Below are 26,604 nucleotides of genomic sequence, written 5' to 3'. Positions count from 1 at the left end.
GGAACAGAGTATATAAAACCTGGCAATCGCCAGTTCAGGAAAAGGGAGAATCAATTTTCTCAGGACAAGGTGCGTTCATTTTTTATTTTGGTGCATATGATCAGCAATTTAATTTGAGAGGCATAAACAGGAGGAAACAGTTAGGGAATAATGAGCCTGGAGGTGTAAAGTGCCGCAGGATATATGCTGTACACAATTTATTTGGCACAACAGATAATCGCTTTAATTGAATTCAAAAGTGCATTGTTCAGCAGCAGTGTGGCCGCTCACGCCTGGGCACTGAGGCTGTTGGGAAGCTTCCAGCCTGACTCTTCGGTGCCTCTCCTCCCCTCCCCGCCTCCCCGACCCTCCAGAGTCCTCTGGGCCTGGAGTCAGACCCCGGCTGGAGGCGGGGCAGGAGATTCCTGAGGGTCTGTCCCTCTGCTGTCTGTGTGCCCCTTCCCTTTTCTCCTGGGGATGGGTCTGTTGGCAGCTGTGGGATGAGGATATGAGACACTGGCCAGGCACTGAGGCTCATGCCTGGGATCCCAACCCTTTGGGAGGCTGAGGTGGATGATTGCTTGAACCCAGGAGCCCAAGAGCCTGGATAACATGGCAAAACCCCATCTCTACAAAAAACACAAGAATTAGCCAGATGTGGTGCCACATGCCTGTAGTCCCAGCTACTCAGGAGGCCAAGGTGAGAAGATTGCTTAGGTCTGAGAGTTTGAGGGTATAGTGAGCTGTGACTGGCACCACTGCACCCCAGCCTGCGTGACAGAATGAGACCCAGTGTGGGGGATGTGGGGCCAGCTTCGTGGTGCGTCCTCCTGGGGCCCGTCGCTGTGCTCGGCCACCCTGAGATGACAGGCATGATGCCCTAAGCCTGGCCGGCCTGTACAGCAGAGGGCTGCTGTCCAGGCTGTACACTCTGGGCCAGGCCAGCTCTCCCACCCACCACCCTGCGCCCAGGCTGGGGAGCTTCTTGGTGGCAGGAGGTGATGGGACTCTTACCAGCCACATGGAGACATCTGCTGTTGTATGCCAACGAAAAGTCGTGGCAGGTGGGTGGGCAGTGGTGTCATCATCTGCTGGGATGGGAGGGCCCTCTGCTTCATTCACCTGGGATGGTGGTCTGCCTCCTTCCCTTATGGCCTGGGATGAGCCCTGGGCCCTGCCTGGGAAGTGGCCCCCTTTCCAGACTCGTCGCCAGCGTGTTGGGTGAGCGTGCGGGCCTGGCAGGGCCCAGGCACACCTGTGGTAGACAGAAAGGGCCCAGCTTGCAGAGTGGACTCATGTGGACAACCAGGCCGACCCGAGGCCTGCTGGCTGCCCAGGCTTTGACAGGAGCCAGGCCAGGCATCTGCCTCTGGCCCAGAGCTTGTCGGACATATGAAGGGCGTTTCCTACCCGTCCCTCAGTCCGCTGTGCCGGCCCCAGGGTGTGGAGGAACTGCTGTCAACATTCCCAGAGGAGAAGAAGAGTCTCCACTCACCCCAGGTCACTGGCAGAAAGGGCAGGCCGGGGTCTTGGACTCTGCTCTGGCTGGTGTCACCAAGTTCCAGGGCCGCCCTGCCTAGGTGAGTCTGCTGGGGCCCAGATGCCCATTCCTCATCAGCCCGGATGCTTATGAGTCCGAGTTTCTCTGAGAAAGTGCCTAGGGAGACCCTGTGTGAGCTGTTGGCCCTCAGCCCCTCCCTGCTACTAGGAGGTCATCATGGCCTCCCCCAGCCCCAGCCCAGGACCCAGAGTGGGACTTGAGGGGCTGGGCCCCTTGATCACACGGCGCTCCCTGGATACTGGGTCTCACACTCTTGCCCTGGCAAAGCCGAAAGTATCCTCGCAAAGCCCACCCGCCCACCCAGTCCTGTGTGGGGTCTCCCCTACTGTGGCGGGACAGTTCCTGGACTGCTGCCTCCTGGCTGCTGGGTCTCGGGAGGACCTTCCTTGCCTGGACTGCTGCCTCCTGGCTGCTGGGTCTTGGAAGGGCCTTCTTGGCGGCTGTTCAGAGGGCTGTGACCCCTCTGAGTCCTCAGTGGTCCCTAGGGCCCTCCCTGTGTCCTTGGGTCCTCCCCGGGCACATGGCTTTTTTCTGTGTTGCCTCCCAGTACCTTGGGGAGGGGGCGGTTTGCCAGGCAGCCCTGGCGTCAGAGGCCTGGCTGTATTCTGCCCCCAGCCCATGCTGTGGCTTTGCACTGGTTGGCTACAGATACTTATGGGGATGTCATTGAGCAGGCACCTGCTTGGGAGTGTGACGGCCCCTCTGCCCCTCTGTCCCCAGCGGCTTCTCCCAGTGGCCACCGCAGCCTGTGGATTCCGGTGTGTGGGAAAAACCCAACTACTTTCTCTCGACTGACCCTGCCCCCTCTTGAAGGCCTTGCCTAGCTCTAGCCAGGCCCACCCTCTGGCCAGGCCCCTCCCCATCTGTAGGTGTGCACAGTTTGCTCCCCTCATTCAGGAGTCTGTGAGGTGGGCCATGGTCTGCCTTCCCAGGCCAGCTCCTTGCTCTGCCGCCAGGGGCATTCCTTCCCCCTGCCTGTTTCCTGTTGCAGGAATTACTATGTATTGCCCATCCTGCCTGTTGGGAAGGTTCTTTGGGGAGCACCCTGGCTGCCTTGTGTGCAGGACAGTCACCACACTCAGCGGGCAACGGAGGGGTGAGGGCCTGAGGGCTGCTGCCCACCAGGAGGAAAAGCCACAGGACTCCCTGCCCAGACACTGTCCTGCCCCTTTGAGACACGCAGGCTGGTGGAGGTCGGCAGCAGCACTCAGAGGCCTGGTGAGCGAGCCCTGAGTCTGGTGCTCATGGCCTGGATCTTTGCTGGACGCCATGAGGAGAGGTATGAGCCCCCAGGCGTGGTGCAGGCATGGCCTGGGGGGAGACTTTGGGTCCCATCCGTCTGTTCTCCTTGCCGGTGCTCGGTTCCGTGTCTGCGAATGGGGTCGAGAGTTGTTGCTGTGGGGCTGAGCGGTGCCTTCGGGCGCTGTCCCCAGTGTGGTGTTCCTGCTGGGCTGTGCTGGCAGCCAGCATTGGCCACCTGGGAGGCTCTGCCTGGCGCCTCTGGGGTCTGAGATCCGCCATCACTTGCTGTGTGCAGCTGGGCTGTTCGATTTTACTCTGGTGAACCCTGTGAAAGGGCATGAGAGCAGTTACATCTGGAGTCCTGCTTTCATAAGGAAAAAAGAAAATGCTGAATTAGGCTTCAGGAAAGGCAGCCACAGCGATCCTTGAATATTGCATAAATTATCAGACGTGCTGGAGGCCTCCACGGAACTGGTGTGGGATCGAGTCTGTGCCGTGGTGGTGCTGCACTGGTCTGTGGGCGCAGAGCTGAAGACCTGGGCTGCCTAGTCAGGGTGGCATTCTCAGGAGAGCCAGAACTCACACCGCCGCAGGTCCCCCAGTCCCCAGGCTGGGACAGCATGGGCTGCTCCTTTTGTTGAATGGATTGTCCCTCTCCTCCCAGCCCAGGGCTGGCACATCCCCCAATCGTGTGTCCTGGCAGACTTTTGAGTTGAGTGCAGGACACCTGCCCGAGAGCCCGGGCGGGTCCCTCTCACCCTGGCGGCCTCTCTCAGGAGCCAACCGGGCAGTGGGCACTGGGGTTCAGGACACAGGCTCTGCTGTCACCTGTGTTGGGGCTCCATGAGCCCCGCCACCTGCCGACCCTCACCAGGCAGCGAGGGGCACCCTGCCAAGTGCTCGGGTGGCTGGGGGACACGGCCCACGGCTGTCCCCATGGCCACCTCTGCTGGCCTGGTCCTCCTCCCACTCTGCCCGCCTGTGCTCTTCTGTGGGCGGCCTCTCAGGGGTCTGTCTCCAGCATGGTCAGTGCGCCTGCCCCCTGCTTGCCTCCTGGCAGTGTCTTTTCACCAGCGCTCGGTTCTCCCGCCTGGGGAATGGGGGATATGGCTCTGCCAGCCTCAGCCAGCCTTCTGTTGAGGGGATGGGGAGGGAGTGTGGCTCTGGGTGCTGAGGCAGCCTCCTGCTGGGGATGAATGTGGCCTGTGCCTTCTGGGATTTGGCCCCATCTCTGCATGGGGTCAGGATGTTCCTGGGCCCCCGTCTAGGCCCCTGCCGGGGCTGTAGCCTCCTGTGCCCCATCCGTTGCCCATAAGCGGCCCCTGCCAGCCTCCTCTGTCTCTCCAACTTGACCCTTGCCTGAGGGCACTGCTGTGGCACTGCCGGGTGGCGGCAATGCTGGGTGTGGTCAGAGTCCACGAGGACTTGGGCATCGGCTAGGACCCTCATGATCCCCACTGGTTGTTTCCCCCTGCACCAAGTTCAAATGCGTATTGGGCGGGGTCCTGATGGGAAGGAAGCCCTGCTTCCCCAAGGGGTTTCCTGCTCAGCACCAGCAGGTCCGGAAGAGGAAGCAGCCTCAGCCCCGTGCCTCCTGCCCACGGGCACCTGGTCTTCCTGCCACTCATCCCCCAGAGCTGACCCTGCCCTTGTTCACTGGGCATCCACCGAGCTCTGGTGCTGTGCTGGGACTGTGGCACCGCTGAGGCTCTTGGTGGGAGGTGCTGGGCTCTCGCCTGATGGCAGACAAAGAATGTCCAGCCAGGGTCTCTCCCACTGGACCCCACTGAAGTCAGTGCCCTCTGTGGCCCCGTTGGGGCAGCAGCCCGCGTCCTAGCATGGGTTTCGATGTGGCCGTGGGTGGACTTGAACTGTGGTGGTTGTGGGGGTTCTGTAGGCCCCCTACACCTTCAGTGGGTGTACCAGCCCCCTGGGCTCTGGGCCAGCCACAGGCAAATGCCACTGAAGTGGGGCCAGTGCCAGGCCCAGGCAGATGGCAGGCTTGGGGTTGCATGGCAGGCATGGCATCCAGATGGGTGGAGAGGCCTCCTGGGAGGGTGGCGCAGAGGCACTGCCCGCCACCCACCCCCGGCCTGGCCAGTTCCCTGTCCTCTTGTACCTTGGTACAGATCTGCTGCAGTGCATGGCCAGCTCTGGTCACTGCATGTGTACTGGGTGGCGGAATCCCAGCTGGCTATTGAGCCGTGCTCCCTGTAGAGAGGCGTGTGGGAAGGCATAGCAGGAAGACCAGGGCTGTCTGTAGCACCCTTGATTGGAGCTCCCCTTTCCAGGGCTGAGCCCGATGACTGCAGCCTCTGGTCTGTGTCCTCATGGGAGCAGGGCGACATGCAAGGAGCCCCCTCACATGGGCCCCAGAGATGCTCCTCTCCCAGCTGAGACCTCCCCTTTCTGTGCTGTGGGGTCCCTTGGGTGGCTCTGCCTTGGTAGGGACACAGAGTCTAGTCTGTGGGTCCAGCTGTTCTGGAAAGGGCTGGGCCACGTGTTCCCCTTCCGCTGCTAGGGCTTCTAGACAGCCACAGGAATCCTGAAGGGGAGCCTGCGTCACCTGTCATCCCTCAGGGCCTCCTTTCTCATCCCTCACCTGTGGCTCTTCAAGGCTGTGCTGACCCTGCCATCAGGAGCCATCACTCAGCAGGAGGCTGGCACGGTCACCAGCTCCTGGAGGAGCCTCAGGCCAGGCAGAGCCCTGCTGTGAGGTGAAGCCAAGAAAGTGCCATGGCTGCATCTGGCCGGCTGGAGATGCCCAGGCACGACTCTGCATGGCCTGGGCCTTCTCAGGGTTCACAGAGAAAGTAGATGGAATTTTAGAGGAAATCCGTAGCTAGATATGGTGACTGCAAATTTAGCAGCTTTTGGGCATTAAGTGTCAAGTTATCTGTCGGTTTGCTTGAGTGTCTGTTATGGAGCCCTGGTCTCGGAGATCAGCCCCGGGCCCCCAAGTTCCCTTCTGGTGTCTTTGACCCAGGGGCTGGCAACGATGTGCATCCAGGCCAGGGCTGGCGTGGTCTGTGTGCCTGCTGCTGCTGCTGGCCGGTCTGCAGTGTGGACACAGAGCATGGGCTTGGGGAGCCTGGCAGGTCCCCTGCTGTAGGGGCTCGTGGGCAGAAGCATCCACTGCCCTCCCTGTTCCTCTCGATCCTCTTCCTCCAGAGAGCTGAAGGCCAGGGCCACGCAGCCACCAGTGCAGGGAAGCCAGCAGTGCAGCGCAGCACCGCTCACCCTGCTTTGCCTCAGAGGCGCTGCCCAGGTGCAGGTGTCAGGTGTGTGCCTGGAGCTCACGGGCCAGTCTCCTCTCCCCGGGCCAGGGCCAGCTGCTATTGGCCCTTCCTTGACCCACCTTTGTGCAGCTTGCCTGCCGCTAGTGCAGTGGGGCTGGGGCTGGCTCTGGGGCTGCGGCCTCATGGCCCAGCCAGGGTTTCTTTGAGGCAGGCCAGCGGGCAGTAACCTCTGGGCCCCTCAGCTGGGTGTCTGGCCAGCATAGTCAGGCAGGAAGTACTGAGGCTGCCCTGCGCTTGTGGTGGCATGGCTCCTGGCAGAGCATGGCACGTCAGGGGCTCTGGGACTCTTAGCCTCGACCCCTGGGGAGTTCTGCCCTAGGGTCTGGGATCGTAGACTGCACTCAGTAGCTGTGGACTCTGGAACTGCATCCCCACCTGTGGCAGTTGTGGGGAGGGCTGAGGAGTGGGCTCAGAGCCCTCCAGGGTCTGCTCTGTGGACTCTGGGACCTCACCCCCACCTGTGGCAGTTGTGGGGAGGGCTGAGGAGTGGGCTCAGAGCCCTCCAGGGTCTGCTCTGTGGACTCTGGGACCTCACCCCCACCTGTGGCGTTGTGGGGAGGGCTGAGGAGTGGGCTCAGAGCCCTCCAGGGTCTGCTCTGTGGACTCTGGGACCTCACCCCCACCTGTGGCAGTTGTGGGGAGGGCTGAGGAGTGGGCTCAGAGCCCATCAGGGTCTGCTGTGTGCTGGCCACGTTGCTGCAGGGCCCATCCCTGGTTTTGAACTCCTGACCTCAGGTAATCCTCCTGCCTTGGCCTCTCAAAGTGCTGGGATTACGGGTGTGAGCCACTGTGTCCGGCTTCCAATACATTTTTTTTTTTTTTTCCGAGACAGAGTCTCGCACTGTCACCCAGGCTGTGTGCAATGGTGCCATCTTGGCTCACTGCAGTCTCCGCCTCCTGGGTTCAAGCAATTCTCCTGCCTCAGCCTCCGGAGTAGCTGGGACTACAGGTGTGTGCCACTATGCTCTGCTAATTTTTTTGTGTTTTTAGTAGAGACTGGGTTTCCCCATGTTGGCCAGGATGGTCTCGATTTCCTGACCTCGTGATCCACCCCCTTCAGCCTCCCACAGTGCTGGGATTGCAGGCGTGAGCCACCGCGCCCGGGCCATCCTCCATGCCCATCCCACCTCCTACCTGCTCCAGTGTGTGCCTGGGTGGGGGTAGGGGAATGGCCATCCTCCATGCCCATCCCACCTCCTGCCTGCTCCAGTGGGTGCCTGGGCGGGGGTGGGGGACGGCTGCAGGTGTGGCTTGTTTCCGGGCCCTTTGAAAACACAGGGAGCAGATGCCCTGTATGCAGGAGGCCTGGAGCTGCTCCAGCCAGGGCTTCCTGCCCACAGCCAGTCCCCTGGCCTGCTGGGAGCTCCCCAGAGGCGGACATAGTGCTGGGGTAGGGCCGTTGGTGGCCCCTTCCTGCCCAATGGGGCAGCAGGACTTGAGCTCTCAAGGCCTGGGAGGAGGTCCCACTGGGTGGAGGGCGGGGTCAGTCCCTTTAGAGCGTCGAGGCTCCACACCACGTGTCTGCACTCTCGCGGTCTGGGTCTCGGTGTGCTCAGTAGCCCTGTGACCTCGGCCAGTGCCGCCTCCCCATGTCTCTAGGTTCTTTGCCTCAACTTACTGGCAAAGGCCTCTTGGGAGGAGCCAGGCTGCCAGGCCATGGTTTTCTTGTTGAGAACCCTCTGGACTGGGCAGGGGCTGTGGTGGGTCTGGGCTCTCCCTGCCCAGGGTCTGTTTCTGTGTCCTAGGCCAGCTGTTTGCGCCGAGAACCCGGTGGGCTTGGTGGGTAGTCTGCCTGTATGCCGAAAAACCTGCCGCTGTGAACCCGATGTCCTCTCTGGGAGTTCAGGCCAGAAACCTAGCCATGGGGGCCCTGCTGGGCAGAGGTCATAGTTCCCAGCCAACAAGGCTAGAGGATGAGGGCAGGGAGGGGTAGGCTCCTGCCTAGCTCCTGGGCCGGGGGTGGGCCCTGGTTGGCACAGTGAGCTGTCCCTCAGTGGGAAATTAGATGTTCTGCCTTATGGGCAGAAGGATGCTGTGAGATTTAACCCCACAGCCCTGTGCATGGGGGAGTGCCTGCCAGCTGGGATCTGGGATGTCTCGGGGTGGATACCCACAAAAGATGGAAATGCCTGGAACCTTGTGGGAAATGGCAACAGCTCACCCTGGGCTCTGCCTGAGGGTTGGAGGATGCAAAGCTCGGCTCCAGCTAGACACTTACAGGGCTGGGTAATCTGGGCGTCTGGGTGGGTCCCCCGAACCCAGCACCCTGTGGCAGATCCCTGACCTGCATGCCAGCGCTTCCCAGCTGGTTCCCGCTGTGTGGGCCTGGGAGGATGAAGCAGTACCAGGGCTGGGTGGGGCACAGGGTGGGCAGCTGGCCATTGGCTCCACCGCCCCCTGGCCTTCCCTGCAGCCTCAGCTGCCCCTCCCACCACATACGTGGCTGGGGTGACCCCGGAAGGGTGGTCTTACCTCTTCCCAAGTCAGGGCCTGGCAGGGGAGCCTGTGCCCAGCCTGCCCTCTCAGCCGACTCTGTGTTCTGTTGAGGAGGAGACCCCACCTGCCTCTTCCTCATGGCGGCCCCTGGGCAGCGTTTTCACGATGCTGGCCATGTGTCTGGGGCCGGGGCTGCTGTGAGCTCTGGGCACCCCCACTGCTCCTGCCTCCTGCCAGGGCCCCTCTTTGGACCCCACAGAAGCCCACCCAGCTCCATTGTGCCTTCGTGTGGGACCCTGGAGTGAAGGAAGGGGGTGGGGCAAGCAGTGGTGTTCCAGTTGTGCCAGGCCAGGGGGGCGGCCTTGGGCAGGCTAGGGGGTTGTTTGCGTCTGCTGGGATGGCATGGGGCTGACTGTAGCTCCGCTGTGATACTGTCTGGCTCAGAGGTGCTGGGCTGTGGCTTCCCACGAGTAGGGCGCTTTTGGGCTCTGGTGTCATGTGTCCCCTGCGGTGCAGGCTTTGGGCCGGTGATGAGTCCTGTGCATGGGATGGAGTGGTGGCCTTGGCTGCCCTGGGGCCTGGTCAGGCTGTTGTCCCCAGGTGGCCTGCCTGTGGGGCCTGCGGCTAAGGTGAGGCCGGCCACTTGCCCCATGCTGCTGTGTGGACCGCTGTGGGTCACGTGCACACACACAGCACCACACACTCACCTGTCCTTGTGTGGGCGCTGTGTGAGCACACGTGCCCGCTGGTCAGATCCTGCCTGCGCTTGGGGCTCGCCTCCACAGCCCGAGCCTTGGCTTCTGCAGCCGTGATGTGGGGTGCTCAGACCTGGGGTGATGAGAAATGTGGGTCTTAGTCATTCTCGATCTCTGTCCTTTCAAGACACATGAGCTCATCTTACTGAAAGATGTGCTTACGACCCCGGGTCCCGCCCAGTGCACTGTGGTCTGGCACCCTGAGGGCCAGAGGCTGGCACTGGCCCGGTAGTTATCACCCCCGCCTTCCCTGCCTGGCCCCGAAGGCTGGAGCCCCAGGGCATTGGCCAGGAGTCTAGTTAGGGGGGTGGAGCTGGTGCGGGGCCGTCTGCAGCCTGCCTCCCCGGCTCCCACCCTAACCCAGATGCTGGGCCACTGCCTGTCTGGCCCCGTGCCCCACTGCCCCCCGTCAGCCCTCAGCACACTCGCTGCCTCCCCTCCCCTGTCCTTCAGAGGGCCATTGAGTCCCCTTCCTGGGGAGGCTGGGGTAGTGCCCGCTGCACCCTGGCTTGGCCTCAGCCCCCACAGGGCCCCTCGCTCCCTGTGCACTGGGGAGGTAGGCATTGCCACTGGAGCTGCACTCTGTGCTTGGGATTGGAGGATCCAGAGGAGTGGAGATGGGCCTCCCTCAAAGGTAAGGGCTGCCTGCCGGGCTGCTGCCACCGCAGCCAAGGCCCGGGGAGCCTCTGGGCCTTCCCCCTGTGGCCCCCGTTGGGTGAGTTGAGGGTGGGGAGCCCCTTGCTGCCTTCTCAGGGTCCCCAGTTGCACGCGTGTGTGCCAGAGGGAGCACAAGCAGGCGAGCCAGTGCTTCTGAGACTGCGGCTGTGGCTCCCACGTGCCATCTCCGGCCTCGGTGGGCTTGGCCCCGGTGCTGTGCCGTCAAGACCAACCCTGGAGGAGGCCCTTGGGACACAGCCGGTGCCTGGCACCTAGGGCCTCCCCTTTGTGGCCTGCCCACTCGTCCCACAGCCATCGGAAAGGCCAGGAGTGGCCCAGAGGAGAGCGGCATGTGGCTGGGGGCCCTGGCAGCCTGTGGCTTCTGAGTGGGACATGCGGTTTCTCTCACGACTGCTGCTTTCTGTAGAGGGTGTTGCTGGGGCTCTCTCCAAAGAGTCTTTCTCAGGCTGTGCTTAGAGGTAGCAGAGGAGGGTTCCTGAGAGAAGGCTGTGCCGCATGGTGGAGCCAGGTCTCCATGCTGCCTGGCAGCCACTTGGCCCCAGACCTGTTCTGCTGACCTCGGGATCCAGCCAGGCCCAGCCATGTGAAGGCTGGGTGGACTGGGAGGGAAGGGCCTGGGACTCCCTGTGTTAGGCTGAGGCCGTTCCCAGCCCGGACTGTCTGGTGGAATCACCTGGCTCCCCGAGACCAGCCTCTCCTGCAGCACCAGGGCATGGCGCTCATGCAGAAGGCCGGGTCCTGTGGACCGGGAGACCTGAGGCTGTGCTGAGCGGCTGCTTGTAGGTCCTGTCCCTTGAGATGGGGTGGGCAGGGCCTCAGGGCTCGGCTGTGGCTCACTCAGAGCCTGGAGCTGCTGTCCTGGCCCTGAGCAGGTCTATCCTCTGGAAGCTGCTCTTTCGCCCTCAAGTACCTGGGTGCCCCCAGTAGTGTGTGGGCGGCAGGTGGGAGCAGGGTCAAAGCAGAGACAAGCTGAAGAGGCGTTCTCAATCCTGTCAGAGCTCCCAGCCCTGGGAAGGGCTCATCCCAGGTGCCTCTTAGGGCCCAAGGGCCAGATAGGGAGCAGGTGAGCCATAGGCCCGGGTCCTGGGCACACAGGCGCTCTCCAGGCTGGCCGGGGCTGCAGGCTGGTGAGGAGAGCTTGGCAGACATGGTTCACGAAGCCTGCACCCTGGGCCCTGGTCCCCTTCTTTGTGAAGTGGGGGGTCGAGGCTGGGTGCACACCTGGCTGGGCCCAAGCCCAGCTGTCCCTCACTGCAGCCCGCCTGCCCTGAGCCTACCACACCTGCTCAGAGCGCGGCCTGGGGTGCAGGCCCAGCTTGGTCCTGTTTCCTCCTGCTCCTCTGTGCCCTGCCCAAGGCCTGTGTTCAGCCTTTTTGAGAACCCCCTTAGCTGCCTGCTACACCGTCCCCTTCAGCTGGAGGGTAGGGAGGCCCCCTCGGGCAGCCCGCCTCCTGACCCCTCGGCTCAGGGACTGTGGTGGGTTCCAGGGGTGAGCGGCGCTGCTTTTCCCCTCTCTTCCCCTGCACCTGAGGCTGGCAGAGCAGTGGGAAGAGGGGAGGAAGCCCCACCCTCCACAATCTATAGCGACTGTCAAGGAACAAACTACTCCCATTTCATACAGACGGGTCAGGTGTCGGCGTGCGATCGATGGTTGGCGCACAATAATTACAGGAACTAGCAGCTTGTGTTGCTTGAGTGACTTTAAGAAGAGTAGGGTCTCAATCTTCCCTTTAATAGGGCTCTGACAGTCGAGGCGGCGGCGGCTTCGGCGGTGCTGCGTCTCGGGCTGACAGTGTTGTCATTAAACACCAGGTAGTGTGGAACAACAGAGAGCACGGATCCCACACGGGGGGACAGGGCTGCTGACAGCAGTCATTCGTCATCACCGAGCTGCCCAAACTCCTCAGACTGCACCGCGGACAGCTGCTTAGGGTGACTTATGGTCCTGTCGGGCTGCTGTTGTGATTTGATAATCCGTAAATGTTTGTCAGAGATGAATCCCTGGATCCCACGGGGCTGTGGCTGAGGGGCCCGAGGCCAGGGCGTGAAGGCTGAGGGGTCATCCGCTGGTGTGGCCGGCCGCGTGCTGCCCACCTAGGGAGGTGCTGGGGCCCAGCCTCCCAGGACAGGCTGGATGTACCTGTGCCTCCTCTCCCAGGGCTGGGGTCCTCTGCCGTCTCTGTTGTAGCGTGAGTGTGTGCATGAGTGTGTGTGTGTGTGTGTGTAACTGCAAAGTTTCCTTTTGTGCTGATGAGGCTTTGGGGCAAGTTTTTCTGCCAATGTGGGATTCTGGCAGGGAGGGCCTAATGGCAGCGGCCAGCAGGCCTCTGCTCTCCACCCTGCTGAGCAGCCTCAGGTGCGGGGCCAGAGGGTTTGAAGGTGCTCAGGAGGGCCCCACGGCCCCGTGGCCCTGCTCCTGGCCACCACTACCACACACACAGGCTCCTGCCTTCCATCTGCAGCGCTTGAGGTGCTGGGAGCCATCACGCACAAGAAAAGTGGAGTGATTTATTAGACTCATAAAAATTCATACTTTGTGGTTCTAGTCATCCCACATCTGAAGCTTGTTAGAGTGCAGTCCTGGCAGCTCCCGCCTCGCCAATGTGGAGGCGGGGCACTCACCAGGCGCCCCCTGCCTCGGCTGTCATTGAGGCTCATTTAGAGGAATGGACGGGCCTGAAGCACGCGTGCAGCCACGCAAGGGGGGCATGGGGCGGGGGCCAGGCCACGTCACCTGCACACTCCCTGCACCTGCGGGGCCTGGGCTGGAGCCAGTGGGGCTGGCCGGATGCCAGGGTGCTGAGTGTGGGTAACCCCTGGGGCTGGCTCCAGACGGGCAGCGAGCCTGTGCCTGCACAGCCAGGGGTCTGCCCACACGGATGGTGGCCCTGGTGCACAGGTTGGGGTGGCCAGTGTTTCCAGCCGTCTTCAGGGATGGTGGTGGGGGTGGCCGGTGTTTCCAGCTGTCTTCAGGGATGGAGGTGGGGGTGGCCGGTGTTTCCAGCGGTCTTCAGGGGTGGAGGTGGGGGTGGCCGGTGTTTCCAGCCATCTTCAGGGATGGAGGTGGGGGTGGCCGGTGTTTCCAGCGGTCTTCAGGGACGGAGGTGGAGCATCTGTGCCCGTGTTTCCAGCTGTCTTCAGGGATGGAGGTGGGGGTGGCCGGTGTTTCCAGCCGTCTTCAGAGATGGAGGTGGAGCGCCTGTGCTGGTGTTTCCAGGCTCCATGCCCCCCAAAGGTGCCTGCAGAGGCTCCTTGGCCCAGCACCTGCCTGGCCCAGCTGTGACATTGGACGGCATCATGGGCAGGTGTTACCCTCTAGGCCTCGGCCACATTTCCACATGTGGGCCGAGGGGGTGAGGTGCCCTCAGCTGACATGGCTGGCATTGTGGTTCTGTGTGGTGGCCAGGAGGGGCAGAGGCACCTCCCTTCTCGTGATGGGGACATTCTGCTTGAGCTGGCTAGAATCAGGCAGGAGTCCTTCCTGGGTCTTTCCCTCCAAACAGTGGCAGGGCCTAGGAGGCGTATTCGGGCAGGAGAGGCTGAGCTTCCCGTGGTGCCCGCTTGGATTCCACTTTTCCGCACAACTTCAGGGTTCCTGCAGCCTGCCAGTGCCGTCTGCAGGAAGCTGGTGTCACGCATGACCAGCTGAGGTCGTGTGCTCATCAGTACTAATCACTGCAGCCTCTCACTGTGCCCCAGGGGCCCTGCCGTTGACCCGCCTGGCTGGTGTGATGGAGGGCCGAGGCATTGCAGGCGGGGGAGCGGGACTGCAGCACAGGCTGACTCTGTCCTGCCTTTCTCGGTGTCTGGATGAGAAAAGCAGCTGGGAAGTGCCCGCGTGTGGTTGGGGAGCAGAAGAGCAGAGGCTGGGCTTCCGGACTGGGGGCGGGGTGGGAGCCCCATAGCAGGCCGGGGCCGCAGAGACCCTCATGTTTCTTGGAACCCAGTGGTAGGGACTGGTGAGTTGAGACAGTGGGGGCAGGGCAGAGCAGGGTCCCTGAGCCCCCAGCATCCAGGGGAGGGGAGTGTGTCTGCAGGATGGTGGGGGCGCTGGGCTGGGCACAAGCCTCACCCTGTGGGAGCAGACATACAGGACCACAGCACATGCAGCAGCCAGGCCTGGCTGCACATGGGCCAGACAGGAAGGGGACTGAGGAGGGCAGAGAGAAGAAACAGACAAAAAACCAAGGAGGCCTTTCCTGTCTTGCCTCGGACAGTGGCCTTGGAGAGTGGCCGTGCAGTCCCCCTGCACTGGGTGCCGGTAGAAATTAGTTTGTTGGTCCTGCAGATGGGCGTCCTGCAGGTGCACGTCCAGGCGGTGAGCCCAGCTCCTGCGCTGGGCCATGTTGGAGCTACTGTTCCCTCTGAGCCTGGGATAGGGAGCACGATGCCCGGCGCCTCCACGGCTGGGCACAAAACTCCAGGGCCTGAGGGGAGTGAGGGCGGGGTACAGGTTTGTGGGGTGAGCAACCCAGCCCTGTCCTGTCTGCTAGGGGCTAGAGCCACCAGAGCAGAATGACTACACACGTTCTCACGCATGTGTGCATGGCCACCGTGTGCATGTAACTCTGCGTGTGCTCCTGGGTGCCCTTGCATGTCCTGGCATGTTCACACTTGCTGTGTGGTACCACCGAGGGGATGCTATGAGGCAGCTTGGGTGGGCCGGTGGCTGCAGACTGGCTCCACTGTGGACGCTGCAGACACTGAGGAGACAAGGGCCCCATTGGGGCCAGGGTGGGGCCTGCAGTGGCAGCCTGGGTGGCAGTGGAGGGGACCCACGGCCTGAGGCTTCTGGGAAAGAGGGCAGTCTCCTGTGGACCTCAATGTGGCACTTGAGTGCCAGAGGCCCTCTGTTTGACTTCACTGCCCCTTGTCCATGGTGGGCCTCGGGGGAGCTGCTCCTCCTTATGGCCCCTAGGGCCTGCCCACCCCTCCTCAGAGGCCAGAGTCCATGTCATCCCCAATGTTGCCTTGGCCTCGCCACATTCAGGACCTGGCACATAGAAGTGCCAAGGGTAAGCACCAGGCTCTCAAGGTGGTGACTGGGCGGCTTCCGAAAGGGCCTGGTGGGGAGGGCCTGCTGAGCTCAGACTCGGCCGACTTTAGAAGGGGCCTGGTGGAGAGGCTCTTGTGTGCAGGCCCTGGCGAGATGCGCTGGTCAGGGGCCAGGCTGGGTTTTAGCTGCTCCATAGCCCTGCACCTTGACCTCCACCCTGTCCACCCCTGCCAGCCTCAGTGAGGGCTGTTAGGAGCTGCCGAGGCCCAGTTGCCTTCTAGGAGGTGCCCCAGACTAGGCCCGGCTGCGCAGGGAAGGGCATCTCTGCTCATGATGGGCAGAGCCTCCTGCCCCAGCAACAGTGACAGCTGTTGCCTGAGCTGCCCTCAAAGAGACAGTTCTGTGGATGCTGCCTCCCACCCAGCACAGACACGTCACGGTCTGAAATGCAAAAGCCTGGGACCCTTGGGGACATGGGCCACATGCCCTGTCGGAGTTTTCTTGGCTGTTTCTCAAAGAGCGTGCTCAGCCACTGTCAGGCACGCTGCCTGGTGGGGCTCTGTGAGCTTGAGTCTCCAGCATAGGGCCTTGGTGGGGGCTGCAGCCGAGGAGACGGGGCTTCTGGCTCACCCGCCTTGCCAGCTCGCCTGGATCTTGCCTGTCTCCTTCCCTGGGGCTCCCCCTGCTCCCCTGTCTTTTCCTCTTAGCACTCTCCTAGCCTAGTTGGGAGGGTTGGGGGTGTGAGGGCCTTTGAGCTGGGCCTGCAGGGGTGGAAGGTGGGGCCTGTGCTCGGCACGTGCTTCCTGAGGGCAGCATGGTGCCAGAGGCTGTGGAGCTAGCTGAGGCCGTGTGAGCGTGGTGCCAGCCATGCAGCAGCGCTGGGTGGGCCTGGCCCTGACCCCCATCACCCCCAGCTCTCCCCCACCCATCGACTTCCCCAGCAGCGCCTGGGCACCCCCTGCCTAGGCTGTCCCGCCTCTTGCAGCCACCACTCCTCCAGCCCTGGGCCTGTGCCCTGCTATCTTCTCTACCCGGAACCCTGGGCTCTGCTCCTTCCAGGCAGGCTCAGCTCTCCTGGAGGGGCACTTCCAGGGGTCCCGCCCGCCGCGTGTACCTCCCCGCACCACTGAGCGCTCTCTGTCGTAATCACAGCTCTAATTAGGCGGTTAATCGTGGGAACTCTGCTCTCTGGGAGGAGATGTTGCCTTGTCCTTGGCGCCCTCTTGCGGCTGTGCGGCTGAAGACGCAACCCCTGAGCCCTGGGCCGGTGAGGAAGAGGCCAGTGAGTGGAGCTGTGTCGGGGTGCCGGGTGAACTCCGTTTCTAGGGACGGCACTGGGCCCCCTGCCCTCTCTCTAGGCTGTGTCCTGCTTGCCCGCAGGGCGCTCACGGCCCTGCCTAAGGGTGCAATCCCAGTGTGTGCCGCTGCCCGGCCCCTCCTGCCTTGTGCTCAGGGCAGCGGGGCTAGAGACCTGGGCCCGCACAGAGTTGGCACCGCCTCAGAAACTGTAGCAGGACTGGAAAGGCACAGATCCGATCACAGGCGCCAGGAAAAGCGGGTTTGCAGGCGTGCACGCTGCCTTTAGTCAAAGGAGGGCATAGCGGCATGGAGATGTCCGGGAGGTGTCAGGTCCTGTTTATAAAAAGCAGATCAGGCAATGTACGAGGGTGGAATCGCCAGGAATCAGGGACGGGGCCTGGCTGGGCGCAGTGTCCTTGGCTCACAGCCATCCGTTTCCCCGGGCAGCTTGGCAGTGGCCCGGGGGCTGCTCCTGGACTGGCTCTTCCCTGCCCGCTCTCCTTGCACTCAGGGTCTGGGTTGCCCCAGGTCTGTCTGTGGGCCTGGTCTATCCTGGCCGCTTCCTGCTGCCACTCATCTGGGGAACTCGGTGTGGTGCTAGGTGTCTGTTGGGCAGGTCAACATCATCCCTTCTTTCGCCCCACGCTGTCCTGTCTGCCGGTGTGGGGGTGGCTGTGGACAATTCCAGAAAATTCCAGGCCAGTCTTTGGCCTTCTGCTCAACTGCCCCCATTCCCCAGCTGGGACGAAGCCTGTGGAGGCTTGGGGAAGGGGCTTCTAGAACCAGGGTACTTCTTGGACCAGCAGCCTAGTGGTGACAGTTTGCTGTCTTTGTGCTGGGCTTGTCTGCACCTGGACCTGCTGTTCTGGAGGACCTGGTGCTTCCATCTCTGTAGCCACCGTGGATGAGGCCCAGGGGCTGGTGGATGCTGGCCTGGGGCACAGTCAGAGGCCTTCTGGGTCTCCACCCCATTTGATGGATGAAGCCCTCCCTGATGGAGCTGGTCCTGTTCCCGTCGGCAGCCTGGGAGCTGGACAGACAGCTGAACGGCTGCCCAGGACACTCGTCTTGGCCCTGGTGGGTTGGACAGTGGAATGAGGGAGTAGCCTTCTCTACTTCATAGCAGCCTCAGGCAGTTCTTTGCACAGAGTAGTAATTCTAGTTTCATCTTATTCATTAACCAATTGTGAAATTAGCAACTCATTTTCCTCCTAGTTATTTCCCTTTGAAGTTCCATAAAAATCTGAACTCTCCCTCAACTCCTGCTCCACATAAAACAGAGCAAGGCCTCGACCTCCGTCTGATCAGATCAGCCATCTGTGTTGGAATTGTCCGAGGAGAGCAAGTTGGGTGGGCAGGGCCAGGCTCTGCAGGCGAAGCAGCTCTGCTGGGGGTGGGACCACACTCCTGGGCCCCCGATGGCCGGGCCCAGCCGCACGGCCTCCCTCCTGACAGTGCGTCGTTGGCATGTGGTGCTTGGTACACAGCAGGGCTCTGGGATGCCCGAGGGCCGCCCCACCTGGCCCCCAGCCTGAGGGCATGGTGCTGTGTGCAAGAGCTGGAACCCTGCTGATGGATGGGCTCATATCCCATTCACGTATGATGCCAGCAGTTTTTTTGTAGTTTGTCTTCCATTGCGGTAGTAAAGTTTTTAATTAGGAAAGCTAATGAGATCGATTAGTCATTAGAAGTGACCTCTGGATGGCGGGCGGAGAGGGCTGCGTGTGTGGGGCTGATAACGCGGGCCAGGGCAGCGCTGGCAATAAAGGCGCAAGGGGCTTGATGTGCGTAGAGCGTGCTGTGGGGATGTATCACGCGGAGAAAAAAATTACAGCCCTGGGAGTCTGTAATGAAGGGAATTAAACCAACATCGTATCTAAATAACACGACTATCTACACAAACCCCAGCCAGCTAGGAGGGATGGGCACCTGGGCCGGTGTCCTCAGGGAGGAGGGCAGAGGCCTGTTTCTGCCTGGGTCCTTGTTGGACACAGGGCAGCATCCTGGAGCCTCCCAAGCCTTGTCACCTGTCCACCCCGTTGCTGCACACCCTGGGGAACAGGGCCAGGGAGGGACCCTTCCTTCCTCCAGCCCTTTCTGGGTCCGTGTGCCAGGCATGGTCTTAGGAGCCCTTGCTCCTGCCAGCTGCTGGAGGCCCGGCTTGGAATTCATCCCCCACTGCCAGTCTGTGTGGCTGTGCCCTGCTGATCCTGCGTCGTAATGAACTTGTCCGAGCTGCCCATTTGGGAATGAAAGGGACTGCCCATGGTCTGCAGGGCAGGCCGTGGGGGGCACGGCCTTGCTGTGGGGGTGGGGTGCAGCCCTGGACCTTCACTGGTTGCCGTCTCCCCACTTTGAGCCTCTTGAAGTGCCCCCACTCTGGTGGGGACTGTGGGAGAGGGTCTATCTAGGGTGACACGTGCAGGACATGCCTGCCCAGCCTGACCGGGCTGTGATGAGAGGCCGGGACCACATTATCACCATGTGGTTTGCAGGAATGGTGCTTGGGCAGTAAGAAGTAACATGTAGTGAGGCAGATCAGCCTGACCTGAGCTGATGGCCGCCTGTCCCACGCAGGAGCGTGATTGTGGTGCCGCTGCCTGCGAGGGGCCTGCCTGCCCAAAGCTGCCCCTCCAGGGCAGGAGTGTTCTAGAATGCAGCGTCCAGTCCCGCGTGCTTGGGTTGGGACTCCCTGGAGGAGGTGGCATGTGCTGGACCTGGGAGGGAGGATGAGCTCTGGTCCCCAAGGTTATAGGTGATTTTAGCCAAAGGGATGCTGTGCATCTGGTGACGGGGATGGAGCTGGCTCAGGTCTGGGGCCTCCTGTGCTCAGAATTTGGGGAAGTGGTTGAGGAGGAGGGGAACACAAAGCCCCAGGGCCCCAGCGTGGCCCAGTGTCCCTCCTGCCTTGCTAGGCACTGCCTGGCTTCTGAGCGGGATTGCGCCCTAGCTTTGTTGTGCCATGGCTCCATGGGGCCAGCATCACCCCAGGCTCTCCATCCTAGAGCGGGAGGCATGGGGCGGCCTGGGAGGCTTGTGAGCAGGCCACGGTGGGAAGCAGGCTGCAGGCTGGCACATGGGTCACCTGGGCACGCTGGGGTTGGGAGTGGGCAGGTGGCAGCCCCGAGCCCCGGCCCCATGGCTGGTGGTGCTCCAGTGGGTGCACTGACTGCCCAGGTGCTGAGGCTGGCTCCCAGCTTGGCCCACGTGGGGCAGGAGCATCCCGGGCAGCCCATGCCCTCCTCAGGCAGAAAGCAGGGAGCCCACAGCAGGGCTGGAAGCTGACGCATCACCTCGGGGTTATTGATAACTTAAGGACCTCTATGTTTTCTGGCTCTTAGTTGGAACAAGCTATTATTGATTTTTTGGTTGGTCTCTCTTTGCTTGTAAGACCTTGAAAATTCAATTGGCAGACTCTCTCCTGTGGGCTTGGGGGTGCTCTTGGGAAGGCTTTGATGCCATGTTGGGTCCGAATGTTCCTGACTTGCTCCCTTGCAGGCTGACAGGTGCCTGGGTGGAGGCTGCGGCTTGGACGGTGCTGGGGCACACCTGCAGGAGGGGATCTTTGTCGATAGCTGGACAGGCCAGTGCAGGCAGGACGGTGCGAGAGCCTGTGGGGAGATGGGCAGAAGCGGGGCTCAGGGAGCGGCCCTGGCTGCCTGAGGTCCGGTGGGTGTAGGGCTCCGGAAGAGATTTTGGGAACCCATAACAGTTTCCGGTCCTGTCTAAGGAGCAGTGTGCCTCAAGGGCTATTTGGCTGTGGGACCAAGAAGATGTGAGGGAGGGGCTCTGCTGACATCTGGACATCTCCTGCAGGATCTCCTGGGCCTTGGGCTGCGAGGGGAGCTGTTAAGAGGGCGGGCCTGCGCCCACTGCTGTGTTGGCTTTAATTATCTGGGCAGTCAGAGCTGTACATGATGAAAGTTGGGCAATTAGACAACCATCCTTGAAGCTATGGATAAATTGCCGGCTATCAAGTGGAAGGGAACTCGGGCAAAACAGATTCCTGTTAATTGCATGAAACGTTCAGCAGGAAAAAGCCATTGTGTCTATCACCCTGCAGAATGTTATGAAAACAGTGATTAAGTACATAAATCTGTCTGGGCACGGCAGCAAGGAGGTGCTCCTTGAGGAGGTGAGTGCTCCAGCGCCCCTCTCACGTACAGGGCACAGGCCAGGAGCCTACCTTGCTGTCTTGGGTGGAGGTGGCCCATCTGCCTTCCTCAGTGCTCTGCTGGGAGTCAGTCATTCACCTCGAGTCCCCCTGGGGTGGATACTGTCTAGGGGCCTCCAAGGTGTCCCTGGCTGCCAGGCCCCTGGCTTCTCCTGGTTCTCCCGTGGGTGGTCCCTTGCTTCTCCTGATGGCTAGAGGGTGTGCGGGGCCAGTGCCCACCTTTCCTGGAGGCTGCACTGGTCAGCTTCTGAAGCATTGGCTGCCAGGCACCCTAGGGATATGTGTGCCATGTCGGGTGGGGGTTCCATCTAGGGGGCGACAGAGAGTCTTCAAGCCCCAGAGGAGGCAGCAGGCAGGGCTGGCACCGTGGGCGTCCTCTCTGACCTTGCCCTTGCCGACCTTCCCTGATCTGTGTGTGCCCTGGGTTTTCTCTGCAGCATCCAGCCTGCATGCCCTGCGGACCCCACCCACGAGCAAGGTGATCAAGACCCGCTACCGCATCGTCAAGAAGACCCCGGCCTCATCTCTTGGCGCCCCGCCCTTCCCCCTGTCTCTGCCCTCCTGGCGGGCCCGGCGGCTCTCACTGTCCAGGTAGGAAAGCCTCCTCCATGCTCCTGCAGGCCTGGGGACTGGGCTGTCTGGACCCTGCCCTGAGGGCCAGGGGAGCTGAGCGCATTCCAGAACTGCTTGGTATTTGGCTCTTGGCTGGGGACCAGCTTGATTTTTCTGTTTCTTTAGCAATATCTGTAGGCAGTAGGAGGCCAGCCTGAGTATACCACACATACATACATGAGGACGGACGGACACACGCGCACACACAGGCCCTGCTGTTCTCAGCGAGTCTGTTAGCTGGTGGGGGCTCTGTGCCATGGAAGCATCGCCGCCCAGATGGTGAGCTCCCATGCCATGTGCTGTCTGAGCATCTCTCAGGGAGAAGCTTCTAGTGGGAGAGGCTGGGCCTTGAGCGGCCTGGCTGGAAGCTGTCAATGTATGATTGTCCTCCTTGTCCTGCCCGCCTACGGTCTGGCCCCCACCGGCACTCTGACCTCCAAGCACACTGGGAACGCGGCTCCATCTGTGGGAAATAGCTCTTGCCTTCCTGGAGTCCCCACTCTGGGAAGCTGTGCTACTCACTGAGTTGAGTTTGCTCAGCCTCTGGGCCTCAGGAGGCCTGGCCCTGGGGGTTGGTCCTTCCTTTGCTTGGTGGGGGTGTCCATCTCCATGCTTGGGAGAGGGTAAGAGCCCTGGCAGCGGATGTGAAGCAGGCAGTGGCATGTGTCCCTCTGTCCTCTGACGCTCCCTGTGGGAACCTGCTCCTGGAGGAGTGGCATGGGCCAGAGGCAGTTGACAGGGCCACGGGGCAAGCAGCCACAGTGCAGGGCACAGCCCCCGACCCTACCGTGGCCGTCTGGTGAGTCCCTGCTAGAGGTTCCCAGGCCTGAGGCTAACCCCAGGGGATCCACCCACTGGTGTGGACAGCCCTGCGTGGCTCTAGGGCCTGTGGCAGGTCAGGCAGCTGGCGAGCCCACTGGGCAGTGCCCTGCTGCCTCCTGGATCGCCAGGCCGCACTCAGCATGGCCCTGCCACCGACTTTTCTGGAGGCAATAGCTGGAGTATATTTTAAATTAATTTTACTGCACTTTTTGTAATATTTTTGTTTTAAATAGATTTATAAGCATCTCGGGGGCTATTTCTACAAATTTATGAAGATAATTTTTATTCTCTCGATAAGGTTAAATTTACACCTGCTATTTCCATATTAATTCACAGTGCTAAGTGGATCTAATTTTCTTCCGTTCTTCTATCTGGTGAGCATGGCCTTTCCTAATGCAATTTCCCCCTCAGTAAATCACTGTGATCAGGAGTCATGATCGAGCTAAATTAACTTAAATTAATTTACTTAATAAGAGCCCCCGATCATCGGGAATGAGGTTCAGATTTATGGATTCTCCACTCCTGTCCTCCTCCAGTGGTCGTTGTCAGACCGGCGTCGAGGGTCCACCTCTCCCAGGGGCACAGCTGGGGGCCGAGTGTTGATGTTCCTCAGGGCAGACCCAGCAGAGCCCTTCCCTCTGGATTGTTAGGCCAGGAAGGCCTTGGGTTTGGGTCTGACTGGGCCCTGATGGTGTCGTCGTACACCCTGGCTCTGGGGCCGGGGAGGCTGGGAGGAGGAGGAGTCGGCAGCCAGCCCAGTGCCCAGGGCCTCCTGTTGGCGCCATGCGGCTGAGAGCTGCGGGTCAGCTGAGAGGCTCCCTCCAAGCTCCCTGTCCCTCCAACATGCAGCCTGGCCAGCTGCCCTGCAGGGAGTGGCCATGGCTCTCTGGGTGCCTGGGTGTAGGGGCTGGACCACAGGCATGGGTGCGCAGGAGGTGGAGCAGGCACCGTCTTTGATGGCTCAAGGTCCCAGCACCAGGATCCCGAATTCAGCCCACCCTTGGAGACCCTGGCTGTGGTTGGTGGCCATGGGCTCCAGGCCTCAGTGTCCTCCCTGTGTGTGAAGGCCAGGCTGAGCCCACCCCAGGATGCACACATGGCTAAGGGGGTGTGTGAGGGGCCCCTCCTCACTGTCCTGCCCACCTCTGCCCAGTCCTGTTCCACCCCTTGCCAGGCATCTGGGACTCTTCGGGGCATGAGCCCTGGGCTTGTGGATGGGGTGTAGGGGTGGGCAGGGAGGGTGCGGAGCTAAGGGTCATGGCTCTCAGGAGGCCCTGGGAAGAGTGGCTGCCAGCGGGCTGGGCCTTTGTCACTCAGGTTTACCTGCGTCCCAGCATGGCTGCTGGGCCTGCTGTCGGCTCAGGGTTGTTGAGACAGGAAGGGCCTGTCTGGCCAGCGGCTGATGTGGCCTGGCCCATGTACCGTCTCCCTTGCTCCATCCGAGCCAGGCTGCCTGCATGTGGCTGGACACTCAGCCCTCCCTGGGCAGGCCCCGGCCACCCTTCACTAAGAGCTGCCATGGAGAGGAGAAGGCAGGCTGTCCTGCCAGGCGGCTGGCTGGAGCCTGAGACCAGGGCTATCTTTGGGCCCCAGCTCCCTCCCCCATCCCTTGGAGGGGCTGGCGGACAGGCCTCAGCAGTCCTGGAAGCCACGGTGGTCAGAGTTGGCAGGGGCTGGTGGACACACGGGAGGGGAGGGGGGAGGGGAGGGAGGCGGGCAGGGTGACCAGTGGCTGAGGGTCAGTGCTGGTGTGGGACACCCCCTGCCCACCCCTCACTGTGATGGAGATCTGGTCATCCCGAGAGGAAGTCGTGTGTGGGTGTGGGGCCTGCTGCCCCTAGAGGCCCTGGAAGGCCTCTTCCCCTCACAGGCTCAGCGTTTCGCTCTGTCCTTGAAGCAGACGCACGGGTTCTGAGCATGGAGCCGGGCCTGCTCTCTGTGAAGCCCCAGTTCCCGGGAGATGGACGCCGCCGACAGCACTGCTCTGGGAGCAGAGGGAGCCGCTGGCAGAGGCCCTGCGAGGGGACGACACTGGGGAGCACAGCGAGGCCCAGGGGGCTCTGAGTGTTGAGGGAAGGCCTTGGGGGTCTGGGCAGGGGTCCCGGAGGTCCGAGGGCTGCTGTGGGGAGCGGCTGAGCATCCTGAGCAGGGTGTGGCCTGGGGCAGCGAGGTGCGAACCTGACGGCCTGTCCCTGCCTGCCTGTGCCATGGGGAATGGGTTAGGGTCTCTAGGCTCGATTCTGGTGGGGGCTCAAGACAGGGCTTGCCTCTCAAAGGGCTGGAACCCCAAAGACGGAGGAGGGGGCAGGACCCCCACCACCCCTGTCCTGAGAGGGATGGGACGGGGCCCTGCTCAGGGGGGACAAGAAACTGTAACACAGGCTCCCGCAGTGAGGCTTGCATGGCTCTGCTGCTGACAACAGCCCTCACCTTGTCCTTTCTCTGCCCCTGTCCCTGGAACTTCCCCTCCCCTCCCTTCCCCTTCCTTCCCTTTCCCTCCCCCTCCCCTGCCCCTCTCCTCTCCCTTTCCTTCCCCCTAGCTGTTATGCTCATGGTGGGGACTGCACCACCCTGAGGGAGGGGGTCTCTCTCCTGGCCATTAGCCCCCAGGACCCCTCTGCAGCTACCCTTGGCTTTCTGTCAGAGAGCCCCAGGTCCTGAGTGGTTGGTCCTAGCTCTGCCCTGGGCAGTGGGGAGGGTGCAGGGTGATTAGGTCTGTTCCCTCCTCTGGGCAGCTCTAGAAACTGCCCTTCCCTGCAGCCCAAGGGAGGAAGGGTGGGTAAGTGGGTGCCCGGCCTGAGCCCAGGCTTCTGCCCTGTCCCAGGGGGTGATTTGGTACGCACCCTCACTCTCCCCCTCCTGATTTAAGTAGAAACTTGCTGTCGACCCAGTGGTTACGTTGAGCCCATGTGGGAGGCTGGAGGGCAGCCTCAGGGTCCCTTGACAGCCAGGTTTGTAGTAGAGGCCGGGGCCTCTTCTCCCTGTCAGCAGCTTCTCTGGGCCTGGCCATGGAGGAGCTGGTGGGAGAGCCAGCTGGATGCCGGCCCATGGCTTCATGTTCGTGGCTGGCCAGTACCCATCCTTGTGAGGTGGAAGGCAGAGGCTGCTGGGCAGCTGTTCCTGGGGCTTCTGCGTGCTGCCAACCAGGGTCTCTGAGGATGGCACACCATTGAAGCATGCACCAGACAGTGCGTGGAGATGGGGGCGGGGCAGAAGGGGGAGGAGAGAAGGAGCAGTGCATGTGTGCCACCGGCAGGGCGGGACTCCTGCCCCAAGGGGCAGCATCCACGGTGCCATCTCTGCTGCCCGTCACGGGCCATGTTGCCTGTCGCCCTGGCCTGCAGATGCCTGGCCATGTGGCTGGGTGGGGCGGGGCAACAGCTGACAGGTGCTTGCTGGTGGTGTCCTGGCCATGTACCACCTCTCCCCGGAGGCCCGAGGCGTGGGACCGGGCTGTTCTGCCGAGCCTGGTGCCCATCGCATCTGCCACACACATGGGAGAGGCCATTGCTCTGGCCCAGGGCCCTGGAGGCTTCCTGCACCGCTCGCTGCCTCACGTGCGCCTCGGCCCTGCTGGGTGGTCCCTGAGAGCCAGCCCTGGCCAGCCCTCCCCGGTGCCACAGGACTGCCGCCTTCACCTGGGGCCTGTCCCAGGGGCACCATGCCCAGAGCCAGCCCAGGGACTCAGAGGGTGTCCGTGCAAGCCTGGGGTGCAGGGGCACAAGGTGGAAGGTCAGCGGAGGGTTTCAGAGGAGCCACCGTGAGGGCTGAGGCTCTGCCGAGGGGATTTAATTTTTTTGTTGTTCTGAGGTTTGTGGATTTGCCAGTGCCCTCACCGGCTTCAGCAAGTTCATTAATCTGAACCGAAGCTGAAATGTGACTTATATCCCTAACTGCCTGTCACTTTTTTTCTCCTTCCAAATTCATTTGACATGAAAGTGCGAAATAAACAGAAGCTGCTGCGCTTAAGCAGATGAATCGGAGGCTTCTCCACCCGACTACAAATGGTCCTGTCACAGGGCCGCCGCTCGCTGGGCCTGCCGTACTTTATTTTATTTCATTTTATTTTGCGTCTGTGCGGTAAATCTTAAGTAATCTGTGCAGTTTTGACGAGGGTTAGGCCAGGATTTTGAAGGGCTCTGAAACGCTTCTCCAAAGTGACGTCTCATTAAAGAGGAATTCAGCCCAGGGAAGGGAGGGGTCCCCACGGTGCTGCTGTGCTCCCCATGCGTGTCTCCTTAATGAGCAGGTGAACCTGCACAGCCCCCAGGACGCCAGCCGCCCCGCCCCGCCTTCTGGTTTGGGCACTGTCGGCTCTGGCTCCGTCACACAGTAGCACAGACTGGGGCTTCGGTGGCAGACGCTGACTTCTCACTGTCCTGGTTGGACGTTCAAGACAGGGTGCTGGGCAGACATGGTGTCTGGCGAGGGCCTTCTTCCAGGTTTACAGACAGCTGTCTTCCCACGCATCCTCATGTGGCCCAGAGAGCAGGGGAGAGCGTGGTGAGCGCGTGTGCGTTCTGGGGGTCTCTTCTTATGAGGACACACGAGGGCCCCACCTCAGGACTGCATCTCTCCTCATCACCTCCAAAGGCCCTGTGTCCTCATGCCGTTCCACTGGGGTCAGGGCTTCAGCATCAGGATTTCAAGGGAAGACAAACATTCAGTCTACAGCAGGATTCCTTTCACCTTGTGACGTGCCCCGAAGGGCGTGCCAGTCAGAGGAACTTGGGATGAATTCTTTTTTTTTT

The 26,604-nt window shown here is 61.7% G+C and overlaps 1 protein-coding gene across 3 annotated transcripts in view; it reads left to right on the top strand.

Annotated features, from left to right (window-relative positions):
* ZC3H3 (zinc finger CCCH-type containing 3) overlaps positions 1 to 26,604 on the top strand; it is a 97,891-nt gene that overhangs the window by 10,618 nt on the left and 60,669 nt on the right. For all 3 annotated transcript variants that reach the window (XR_005197265.1, XM_017511523.2, XM_017511522.2), the window contains exon 4: positions 20,857 to 21,010. Coding sequence is in view for 2 of the 3 variants with exons in the window: in XM_017511523.2 (XP_017367012.1) it covers positions 20,857 to 21,010 (154 nt within the window). In the remaining variant the exon portion in view is untranslated. The remainder of the gene's footprint in view (positions 1 to 20,856; positions 21,011 to 26,604) is intronic.

This window comes from Cebus imitator, unplaced genomic scaffold (assembly GCF_001604975.1).
Source record: "Cebus imitator isolate Cc_AM_T3 unplaced genomic scaffold, Cebus_imitator-1.0 Scaffold449, whole genome shotgun sequence".
Taxonomy (NCBI): Eukaryota; Metazoa; Chordata; class Mammalia; order Primates; family Cebidae; genus Cebus; species Cebus imitator.
This window is presented reverse-complemented; position numbering and strand designations above follow the sequence as displayed.